Genomic DNA, 12,014 nt, shown 5'->3' with positions numbered 1-12,014 from the left:
TTACCTTGTTTATTTGAACACATTTTACCTTGAAGTTGTTCTAGCATTCTTATTCTCGATTTTGAAAATTGACCCTCATGAAAAGCTACTGGTGACTTACAGGTACTTTTCTAGCTCTAAGAAACTGCATTAGTAATTAAGTGAGACCTCTTTTAAAGGTCAGATTTCTTCAGCAGCTAAACATCATCTCTTCTGACCACATGATTAGGTCAACAGAATTTCTCTCATTAGTTCCTCCATATGTACATCTCCACACTTGCTTTGTCTTTCTACACAAACACAAACATGTTAATTTCCATGTTTGAATAACTGTAGTAGAAGAACAAATTGAATGTTCAAATTTGAAGCAGAAATTCAACCCATTTACTGAACGGAGAAACTTGATTAGGAATTTTCAAACATCAGAGAACTAAGTACTCAAATCACACTGAAAGTCAATATAAATTGAGCACTGATCTTTCCAAAACTACGCTAAACACAGCTTTAAATACAGCAATATGAAGAATATTTCAGTGGTTTTTTTAGTCTGATGTTATGAAGCTCGGACCACCAAACAGTAATGCAAACTTTTTGCTTACTAACAACCACTATCACCCTCTTCTCAGGTTTAGGAACAAAATCCTATCAATGGAAACACTTAAGGCTATTTTTAAGCATAAAACATGGTGAGATTTGGGAGAGTCTATCAGAGCACTCAAGATACTTACGTGAATAACACGAGCTGAATACTTTTCACCCCCACCCCTCCAAATTTTCAATTCACAGACTTGTAACAGCATATCATCTGGGCTTAGGGACATTTTGCAGTAGAAGATTTTCTCCTATTATACCTCTTTAGGATGGAATGCTCAACACTACTGTGAAATGTTCAGAGCAGCCTTAGCACTCTACTGTGTGTATACACCCAGTAATGAAGATTAATCACTTTTATTTTCACCGTACCTGTAACCAATATAATTCCTTTTGCATCTTTAAAAATGTTTAATATAATGCTGTATTTAAAGCCAGTTTAGAGAAGCTATCATACATAAATACTAGGCAGATCCAAAGGAATAACCATAGTAGCAACCTCTCCATTTCCATGGAAACCCTACTTACAACACATGATCAAATCTTACATGAATGTTAATCTCTTAAATCTATATAAATTCACACTTCAAAGATGCAGTCTACAAACAAAAGAGTCTGCAATATAAAGCACCAGTATCTCAAAAAATTTAGCAAGCAGCAGAACTGTTGGTGCTCCTTATGCACAGAACTCCTCAGAGTCAGCCTGTAAAGCATCCCTCACAGCAGGGGTGCTAGAAAACAACACACCATGGCAGTGATGAAAATAACTTGGAAACTGACATCTTCCCATGCAATGTTTTTTAAAGATTAAAAAGATACCAAAATCCAAAACACAGAAGAAGAAAACAACTAAAAAAGCCAAACCAAAACTGGGGGCAAGTCAAGAGAAAAATCTAATAATTTCAAGCTCATTCCCTACTAGAGCAGAGTTCTTGGCAAAAGCAGAGAACTTTTTCTAAGGCTTTATACATGTCTGTTCAGTGAGAGCACTAAAGAAACAATGTAAGACATTTTGCATGGTAGCTGAATTTATTGGTTTTCTCTTCCAACCAGGCATTAAAAACTACTCATCAATTACTTCCTAGGGCTAAGAAATACTATGAGTGTAACACCACGTTAACCTAGACTTACATACTTTAAGGCCTTCCCAGAACACTGAAAAAAAACCCCAAAAAACCCTACCCCAAACTCTCAAACTAACCAAAACAGAGGTACCAACTTTCTGGACAGTCTCTGTACACGTTTTCCCTCTGAGTTGCAGAATCTGCTAAGTTTCTCCTTTTCTCATGGCAGAGAGCAAAGTTCACGATTTGGAGAAGATGTGGACAAAGCAGGAAGTAGGCATGCCCAGACTGGGGACAAAAGACCACTCTGTGGCTACTGACAATCCAACACAGCAGAAGAGAAAAGAGCACTGACAACTGACCTACAATCATCAGCATGGATGATGATCACTTGGATATGTACAGCAAGGAAGGGCTATACTCCATAGGCTGAAGCAAAATGATCCAAGTATTTTAAGCATTTTTACCGAAAGAAAAGCTACAACTGGGTCAAGATCCTGTAAGAACACCACAGTTAATGCCTGTCCCACCAGTACAATCAATTCCCTCAAAATACACTATACAGAAGAGAGAAGTTTAAAGAGATGCAGACAAGCAGATCCACTTACAGTCTTTTACAAACTGAAGTGACCACCCTGGATTTCTGAAGGAATGCATTACATAAGCTCAGCTTCTTTTCTATTTTTTTATCCTTCCTGTTAACCTTTTAACTAATGCATGACTCTTCCTATCTCAATGTATGTTCAATTTCTTCTTGATTAATATTGAGCCAATTAGCTTACTCTTAATTGCCAGCACAATGACAAGATTTTAAGTAATTCTTTACCATATTCATCTGGTGTTTGACACATTTCACATTAAATGAAGAATGGCATATCTAGCTGAGCTTCCAAAGCTAATTTAGACAAGGGAAAAAAATAAATCAATCAATCCCCTGTGTTAGAATTTGTCTGGGCTCCAAATTAATGGTCTGAAACCTCAGTCAGTAAGTAACATGCTCTGTGTCTGCTTGGCTTGAAACCTGAAAGAATAAATTCTATCTTCAACCACACTACATTATCAGAACAGATCTGAACAATATCAATAATGTAGAGAAAAGCCAAGTAGAATCAGAGAAATGCAGTGCAGAACAGGTGGAACTCAGATACATACATTTCAAGGTACTGTAGAGGATAAGAACCAATTTATTCTCTTTCTAGAAGGTACAAAATGAAATGGCATGCCCAGTGACTCTGTCACATTTCTTAATTTTTCTGCAAAAATAAGCAATTACAGCCAAATAAAAATAGAGAAAAGGGGAGATTAAGCTTAAGAGTAACAGACTTTTGCAAGTATGGTTAGAAATTGTCAGTGTGAACACAAGATAAGTACTCTGTTCACTTACAAAGGAAAGCAAAAATAATGTTCAAATTGTTAATAATGTTGTAATTTTTTTCTGTAAAGTAATTCAGATCTTGTGTGTCCTATATTCCCTTGAGAAAAGCTCATCCAATCAACCAGTCAATTACTTTCAACGCAGGACAGGGAAAAAGGTAACCATTTTGAATTTTCAGCTCCAATTAATTTTATAAAGATAACAGAAATTGTTTTCTAATTTATTCACCTGCTTAGCACCAAAGTGCATCAAAGCACAACTGCATTCATTTTTGTCATGACACAGTGAGGCCTAAGAACATATCATCATTATATGATGAAGCAATCCCAAATGACCAGTATTTAGATTCCTTGTAAAATTAAGAAATGCACTCTGCCATCACAGAACTAGAATTTCAGAAAAAATAATCCTACTACAGATATATAATTGTTGTGAAACTTAAAACCACAAATAAGTTTCCATCTCCCGTACCACCAGTAACACAGAACTTCTGCTGATTACAAAAACAGACTAAAAAAAAGGGGGGAAAACCAGCTGGATGATCCTTGGCAAACATTAGACAGTAAAATAGGGAAGTTTTGACTTCAAAAATTACTCAGCACTGTCCTGAAAATGAGACATGTTAAGTGAAATGAACTGCCATTATTAATTTTTTTAAAATACCTGAAGTGTGTTCAAGACTGATAGTACAGAAAGGACAAAACCCCAAAATTCTCAGTGTCAAATACTGTATGTACAACTGTGCTGCCCTGCAGAAACCGATCTGATTTTTAGAGGTGACAGTATTCATTTTAGGGGAAACATCATTTGGCTATCACCTGGCAGAATAAATTTGGCTGAGGTGTCCATTCAGACACATGATGTTCAATACCTGCATCTTAATCAAGAGAGACACATTAACATTTTTATCCTTTAGAGATTCAAAGACTCCAAAACAAGTACCATAGCTTAGCAGGAAATCAGAACCAAAACCCAACAACCAATGCACGTATTTAAAATGAAAAAGGGAAACATCAAATATAAATTCTAAAGCTCTAAGTGAAACATTAAATTATACTTGGATGTGCACACACATGCCCCACCACAGTAACATTTTCATAAACATACAGCAAAGTTTGAAAGATTACCTGGTAAAAATACCATCCACAATACCAATCGTCGACTCCTCTGCGGGAACATAAGAACCAATCTGTGCCATGACTGTGATCAATGCAACTTGCTTTATATATGAACTCTTTCCTCCCATGTTGGGTCCAGTTATTATCATGACCCTTTCACCATCTCCCTGGAAACATAAAACATTGGTGAAACATATTGTCCTGCACATGGTGCTGTTCTAAGAAAGGCTGCTGAGTGTATGTGCCTACAGGGATAAAGGACAAGCCCTCAGGACACAGTCTGTAGTTGAAAAAGCTTCCTTCACAGCATTCAGTTTTCAAGAGTTTATGATGCCACGTATCAAAAATCTTCCTAAGTCCTCTCCAGGCTCATAAGAGAGGAGCATCACTATCATCTTTCATTACTCTTGAGCAAAACAAAGTGAGGAGAACCTTCTTGGTCCATCAAGGAACCAAGAGAATCCATGAAGCATCTGTACAATTTCATTTGAAGGGGGAACTTCACCAGCTTTCAGCACAGCCAGTGCTGTCCTAATTTGGATTCTGCTCCAGTTAAGGAGTTCTCATTGCCAAATGGGGGGGAAATCTGGCAGCCAAAGATCAGACCTAGACCCCTTCATAACTGCTTGCCTTGCTACAACACACACACATTCAAACAGAAGGGCTACAAGAAGAAATCAAGACATTTTTGAGTTTGGCAATACTTGACTGCAACACAGATATTGTGAGCAGATTGTATCCAATCTCTGATTGACTGGTGCATCCAACCACTGAAATCTTACAGAAAAATGAATCAGATGCAAGAGCTTGTCTCAGCTGTAAAAGTCCCTACAGTACTGCTGTAGGTCTATGGCTCCAGAATAAAACTGTCATCTTCTGGTGGAAGACAGTTGCTAATACAAAATTAAAACTCATCAATGAGTCTATAAAGCCTTATCACAGCCTGCATCAAAACTAGGAAATTAGATTATGCAAGGATGTTGAATAACTAGAGTTTTTACTTTCTACTACATACATACAATGAAATCCAACAACTGATGAACTAACCAAAAGTCAGCATATTTCACTGCTCCACAGGCGGGGCATGTCAGACAGGACAAGCATAATGAACATTAGACACACTACTTAGGGAAGTTGGAACTGACCAGGCACTGTGATGACAACAACATATCTCTGAGGAATAAACATGATTATCTTTACAGGGATTTCATTTTGTTAAGAGGGAGGCAAATAAGATTTATATGTCACATGTCATAATCCACATCATAGAAAAGATGGATGGAATCAGTCTTAGGTCAATGCAGAAAACTGTTTAGCTTTTGCTGGAAAAAAAAAAAAACCCTGTCCATAAGGAAGTCACAATAAAGTCAAAACCCAAAAAATGTCATTATCAGGAATAAAGAATGGAAGTAATAACATGCATATGACTACATGAGAACAAAACTCACAACATTCTAGTCTCTGAGGTGTAGTTTCAATACAGCAACTGAAACTTCATCAGGACCACCATTTGGCTCAACACAACAGAATTACAGATACTTAAATCCAGGATGAGTTAATCTGTTAGAACCCACAAACTTCTTCCATGTGTTTGGTATCCCTCTGGGGTCCCTCCAGCCATGTTCTGACACTGGTGGCTGGCTTGCAAAGCCAGCTTTCAGAAAGAACATATGCTGTAACATCAGACCAGAGAGCCCATCTGCCCTTATAATTGCACAGAACCATAAGCTAACATCTTAGTGGAATTTATGGATGAAGTTAGAATTTCCATGAATATTTGGATGAGAGAGGGAGAACTGAAAAATAAGATGTTTATTTCGGGGCACTGCAAGAAAGCTTTTCCTAAAGTTAGTTATTTGACAACATTTCAGCTGAAAACATGACAGCAATTGCATTTTACTGTTGATTCAAATACATCAGCTTAAAACCAGACACGTTTTAATAAACTGGTTCCCACCTACCTCTCTCAAAAAAGACAGAACTCTAACAGTAGAGGCAAAAACAATTCCACCACGATCAGTTGATTTTGTAATATTCAGTATTTAGAAAGCCAACATAAGAATGGGGCTAACAGGGGAAAGTGCATGATGATTACTGAATGAAATGATGAGTTTTCTGTAAATGCCATCTGTCGTTTGTTTGGAGTTGACAAATAATTTTGAAAACATTCCCTGATGTATTGCACAATATCTGTATCATTGTTCAGTATATAACATGGTTTAAAAATATCTCCAGAGAAATACATACACATTTGAATGGTATTTATCACAGCCCATGCTCCACACTGACATACCTTTTATATATCAACTGTATGAAAAAGCAGTTACGTATACACAGTTCAGTGCATTTTTTGTATTAAGAACAGAAACACAGTATTTAAAAAAAGGTTCAGAAAGGTAAATATTTAATAAAAAACGCCAAAAGGGCATGCCACTTAAAAAAACAAATTTAGGTTTTGATGAAAAAAAAGGAGGAAACAAAATAAAAGATGTTTATCAGAAACAGATTAAGTGAAGTAAAATATGACAATATTTCCTACCTGTGGTAATTGTGTATTTATAGCAATTTTAGGTAATGTAGGTCATGCAATTTAGGTAATGTTGCATAGAAAATGTCAGGAAATAACCTACCCACTTTCTTTGACGACTTGGCAACAATAACAAGCAAGAGTCTTACTACTTCTCAACATCACTCTCTATTGCAGAAAACAACAGCCAGAAGGAGACTTAGGGGCAACACACTGCCTGCAAGCTAAGCATGGGGGATCTTTAGCATATGTTAATATGAAAGGCTTCTTCCAACCAGTGTGCAATCTACAAAGAATGGACTTGCCACTACACAGTCAAGAGTCAGAGCTCCAAATCTGCTCTGTCAGATTAAAAAAGGCTGCATGAAATCAATACCTCCAGAAAGAAAGGAAAACACATAGTAAAGTAATACCACCAAAAATGATCTGAGCTATCTTAGAACTGTCTTGGAAAGTGAGCCTGTAAGACATGGAAACATTTGTTGTGCATTTGAACATTAAAAAGTTCCACTAATCTCACATAAAGTTATGACAAAATGTAGACTTCTTCTGATAACACTGGTAAAACCCCTGGAATTATTAATTTGTTTTTCAAAAAGAGCCACTTTAAACTTTTATTTTCCTAGTTTTGAGATCATCTGTTTTAGCTTAGGAAGGGATTGGTTGGACTTGATGATCTTCAAAGGTCTTTTGCAACCCTGTGATCCTGTGATCTTTCTTAATGCCGTGAAAAGCGAACAACGTTGTAAAGAGAGTGTCTGGCTGCTAGATAGCAGAAAAAGGACACAACAGATGTGATCACATCTAGCCATATCTCTCTGAAATGTAACCAAGCAGAAAGCTGTATGATTAAATTATTTATTTTAACTTCGTGGCCAGGATGCAGATGCCAAATTCCCCCCCCTTGGATGACGCTGAAGCTCAAACCATTTCTCAGTACTTACTGAAAGGTTAGTGGTATTTGGAACATACTGATCCTGTTCTCCCAGTAGCACATCAATCACAGGGTGCCTCCCATTTTTTATAATTATTTCTCGACGATTATCTTGCACAGTTGGTCTGCAGAAAGGAAGAGACATTAATTTCAACATTCATTGTAACTGATTACTTAGAAGTACTGCAGCTAAAGCCTGAAGAAGGGTAGGAAAAAAATAGAAATGACAAAAATTAATTAATGCTGTCAAATATTTCTAAGGACTTCCCTGGTTTCATTCAGTGATAAAAAAGTATTAGCAGATTGGGTAACAAAATTTTAGAATTCTTCATTTTTCCACTCCCTAGGGAATGTTTTCGTTTGTTTAGTTGTATTCTAAAGGAATACTAGGAACTACAAAATGAACAAGCAGTAGCAAAAATACGCAAACTGGAGGGGACTGCTTTCTTCCCACCACTACAGTGGCTTCTGCAAGTGCCACCTTTTGCAGACACATTTCATACTCTCAGAATGATCTTGCTGAACTAGTCCAACCTGCTACTGCATTAAACCCTAACTAGTGTGGGGAGTGGAAAAATAATTGTCCAACTTTGTATATTATGACTGATAACACATTAAATGATATAAATCAAAGAGTACAGTATGACAGAGCTGTAACTCTCCTATAAACATTAGCAGCTCTCATAATGTGACAGCAACTCCCAAACATATGAGTCATCAAACCATAACAGTCTATAGAAAGAGCTTACTATTTAAGTTGACATACTGAAATGACAGTACCTTTTCAGAGATTAGTATGCAAACCAGATCAATACTACTTACTTTCTTCTCTCATCTCCAAACCATGTAAAAAGTTTTGCCTTTAATGCTTCCACCTTAGCTACAAATTTATCTATGTGTCTAGTCATACATGTGTAATTCCACGTTATACATCTTCACATCAACAAAGTTCTACCTCCAAGAGCTGTGTGCTCTTCACAGAGAGAAAAATGCAAAAGAAGCATGTTCCACTAAATAATGACTGTGATTTCCTTTTGTTCTCTTGCAACTTAAATTTACTTTTTCATTGCAAACTGAAGTGCAGCATTCAATGGAGAGGTAAATGTGGTGTCATGTCTCAGCAACATTCTGTTACACAAGAAGTATAATCACTCTGAAATAAGAGCAGTAATTTAGGAAAGTGACGACAGCTGAGTAAAAGAGTAATACTGGAATAAAGACACATATTTTTTTTACTGGAAATTAACTAACACTTTGGATGGACTTTAGAGTGGAGGGAAGAATAGACGCGAGGAGCGTGATTTTTCCTGAGTGGAAGAATGATGATGCAATTTGAAAAGAACATGGAGATAAAATAAATGACATATTAGGAGCACAATGCACTGGAGAAAGAGGTGCAAGTTAAGAATGGTGTGGGTTGGTTTCTTTTTAGCACGAAGATATTTCCAGCAGTTGAATAGCTGAGATTAAACCAATATGGACAGAGTCTTAGGCCTTTGGGATAAAGAAAGGAAATGTCACCCTCCATCTGATGAACTGGTAAGCTGTTTGGAGCTGTAATATGATAGTCCTAAAAGGGAGAACATCCCTAGAAGCACTTCCTTCTGGATTTCTCCACTTTGCATTCAGAAGAGAGGCATAACAGCTGAATGATCCATTTGCCATTTTATAATTCTGCCCTCTACTTTGGGCATAATTGTCTTTATCCTAACTGCTCAAGCCTCCATACACGTAACTGTGAAATATGATGTGAGTTTCAGATGCCATGAGCCTTGCTGACTCTGCCTATTCTGGTTTCACACAATGGGGCTTGCAGAGGCAGGCCCTCAGCCACAGTCATTTAAAAGTTCTTCCCTGTCCCAGTTAGACAATCACATGTCATGCAGTAAGAGAGAACTGGGGGACGGGGGTGGAAATTGCTCTGGAATGTATAACGTCCTTTATTCATGCATCTTTTCAATGGTGCTCCTTAAACAAACTCACTGCTTGCAGAATGGATACTCAAACTTCAGATGATGATCTCTGGGCTACCTACACCAGTTAGGCATCTAACTTTGTGTCCTGGGAGCCCAATGCCTTACATTGTCCATGTCAGGGTTGAGTCTCCCAAAGCAGGGTTCCAGAGACAGGTTGAAACTCCAAGATATGCTTACTACTCTCCAACAACCATGTGGAGCACCAGTGCTCCCAACCTCACAACTTGTTTACCTGCCTCAGGTAGGATGATATGAAACAATCCTCAATCAAAAAAACATTCTCCCGAAATACTCAAGTTGGTTAATATGGATGTCCCGTCTTTCCTTCAGTAGTCCTCCAAAATTAATTATTGACACCTTCCCTGCAGCTGAAGTTTCACTGAGAAGTCTCCTTCCTGCCAGTTTATAAGCTCTAAGCCACTCTTTAAAATTCAGTGAATTATTTAAACACTGCACAGTGAATTAATAAAATTTCAGTTTGTTTTCTCATCTCAGTATACAGAATAAACGAGCAATTACTTTTAAAGAGATTTTGATTAGCAGCAGGCATGATCAAGAATCCAGAAGTGATCAATACTGTCTTTAATGCTGTATAAATGCAGAAGGATATCTAAGTGGATTTCCCTTTATCCACACACATTTAATACATGATTTGCTGTTATTTCCACGGGTCACAAATGTTACCAATTCATATGGTTATACATAAGCAATTGCCCAATTACTTGCAATGTAGCCCCACAATGACATTTAAAAACCACACAGCACTTTTCAAAAAAAGAGTATGTGGACTGTATGGAAGAAGGAATGGCTGAGGACTGGAAACAGATAGCCCTCACAAGGGTGTTCACAGTAAGCCTCAGAAACAGTAAATGCCAATCTCTAGGACAGCACTCAGCAAGCTGAAGCAGTGGTTCAGCGAGCGTCGAGTCTCTCTGGGGACACAGACCTCGTGATATAGAAGAAAACACACCAATAAGACTGACTATCTCTGTGTAGGTGCAAGGGATGTGGGTTTGCGAGGGGGAGGAAGACCCAAGTTGCAGATTGTACACACTCAGGAGCCAGCTCTGGACCAATCTCTGAGGCAGAAAGCCTTAAGGGTTCATGCTTCCTCATGGCAGAATGCAGCAGGCTGTGGTGCCTGGTGTGCACGTGTGGGTCTTGCACAGAGGGAAGGGCACAGCTCATCAGATTTAACACACATTCCTAGGTAAGGCACCATCCCTGCTCTGGAAGCTGGCTCTAATTACCTATTATTTACCTGAAATACATCTTTGAAACATACCTCATACACCTTAAAATCTTAGGTATTATACACTATAAAGTCAGACTTTGATGAGGAGAAAAGAAATAGGAGGAAAAAAATTTCCATGCAAAGTCCAACATATATTTATGTTTGTGAGATATCATCTACCAACCACACACAGTTTGAAAACCAGACAAACATGAGATGTCAAATTTAAACCGCAATGTTTACAGACTTGAATTAAGCCCAGAAGTGCCGCTTTGCAAAATCAGATTAAGTCGAAACTACTGCAAACAATTTCAATAATGCATTTTATCACGGTACACATATTAAAATCAAATTTATTTAAAAAGCTCTCTCATAATTCCCTATAAAATCTTACATAAAAATTAAACATTTATTACCTGCAGTAGTCTCCTTGTTTAGCCACCTGAGCCAATGAGAACAGACAGTCGATAGTTGCTAGGTGACCAGTTGCTTTAGACACGGGGTGATAATGTTCACTGAAATGGCTACACCAAAACAGGGGAAAATAACAGGAGGAAGAAAAGAGGAAAAAAAAAAATCATTTCATACAGATAGGAATGTACTGTCAAAATACACCTCGTGCATGCTTCTCACAGAGCTCTCTACAGTCTCTAAATTACTCTGAATTCAAATCTCCCAGCAGTGTATTAACTTACAGTATGAGGACACAATCTTGCTCACAGCAGACTTCGTGCTTCCCTTGTAACAGGGCATTATTTTTAAGCACAAAAAGGCGGCAAAATGAAACTCATTTAATAGCATATAAAGGGTCCACAGTTGATCCCTGCTGCCTAAATAAGGTCTCTGAAAATGCCACTGTTTATCACAGTGGCAGCTGAATCGCAACTGCCAATTCACTTCAGCTGTAAGTTACAGTCAAATAACCCCCCCTCCAAACAATAAAAAAAACCCCTCAAACCCTGAAGTGCCTGAATACAGGATTTGTCTACAATATCAATAAAATATGGTAAGTACAATAGAAAATTCAAGAATTCACCTTCCATTTATGGTACCGATGCCCCTAGTACAACAATAACATTACCAGGAGAAAGCAGAGTTCATTCTTTTAGTACTGTAGAATTTATTTCTCTCCACTCCTAGCCTCAAAGATACAATTGGGGAATATAAAGCAAGTAAGGGAGCAAAAATGAATAAATAAATAAATGGAGGGCTGGGG

At 37.7% G+C, this 12,014-nt stretch overlaps 1 protein-coding gene across 1 annotated transcript in view; it reads right to left on the bottom strand.

Annotated features, from left to right (window-relative positions):
- Positions 1-12,014, bottom strand: part of LOC311204779 (DNA mismatch repair protein Msh3-like) — a gene marked incomplete at its 5' end in the record, with an annotated part of 41,827 nt that overhangs the window by 21,094 nt on the left and 8,719 nt on the right. Inside the window, 3 exons of the mRNA XM_084281138.1 lie at positions 4,137-4,294; positions 7,599-7,713; positions 11,215-11,322. Of these exons, the coding sequence (XP_084137264.1) occupies positions 4,137-4,294; positions 7,599-7,713; positions 11,215-11,322 (381 nt within the window). The remainder of the gene's footprint in view (positions 1-4,136; positions 4,295-7,598; positions 7,714-11,214; positions 11,323-12,014) is intronic.

Source organism: Gallinula chloropus, assembly GCF_964237585.1.
Source record: "Gallinula chloropus genome assembly, contig: HAP1_SCAFFOLD_78, whole genome shotgun sequence".
Lineage (NCBI taxonomy): Eukaryota > Metazoa > Chordata > Aves > Gruiformes > Rallidae > Gallinula > Gallinula chloropus.
Note: the sequence above shows the minus strand (reverse complement) of the source record. Positions and strands in the feature narration are given on the sequence as shown.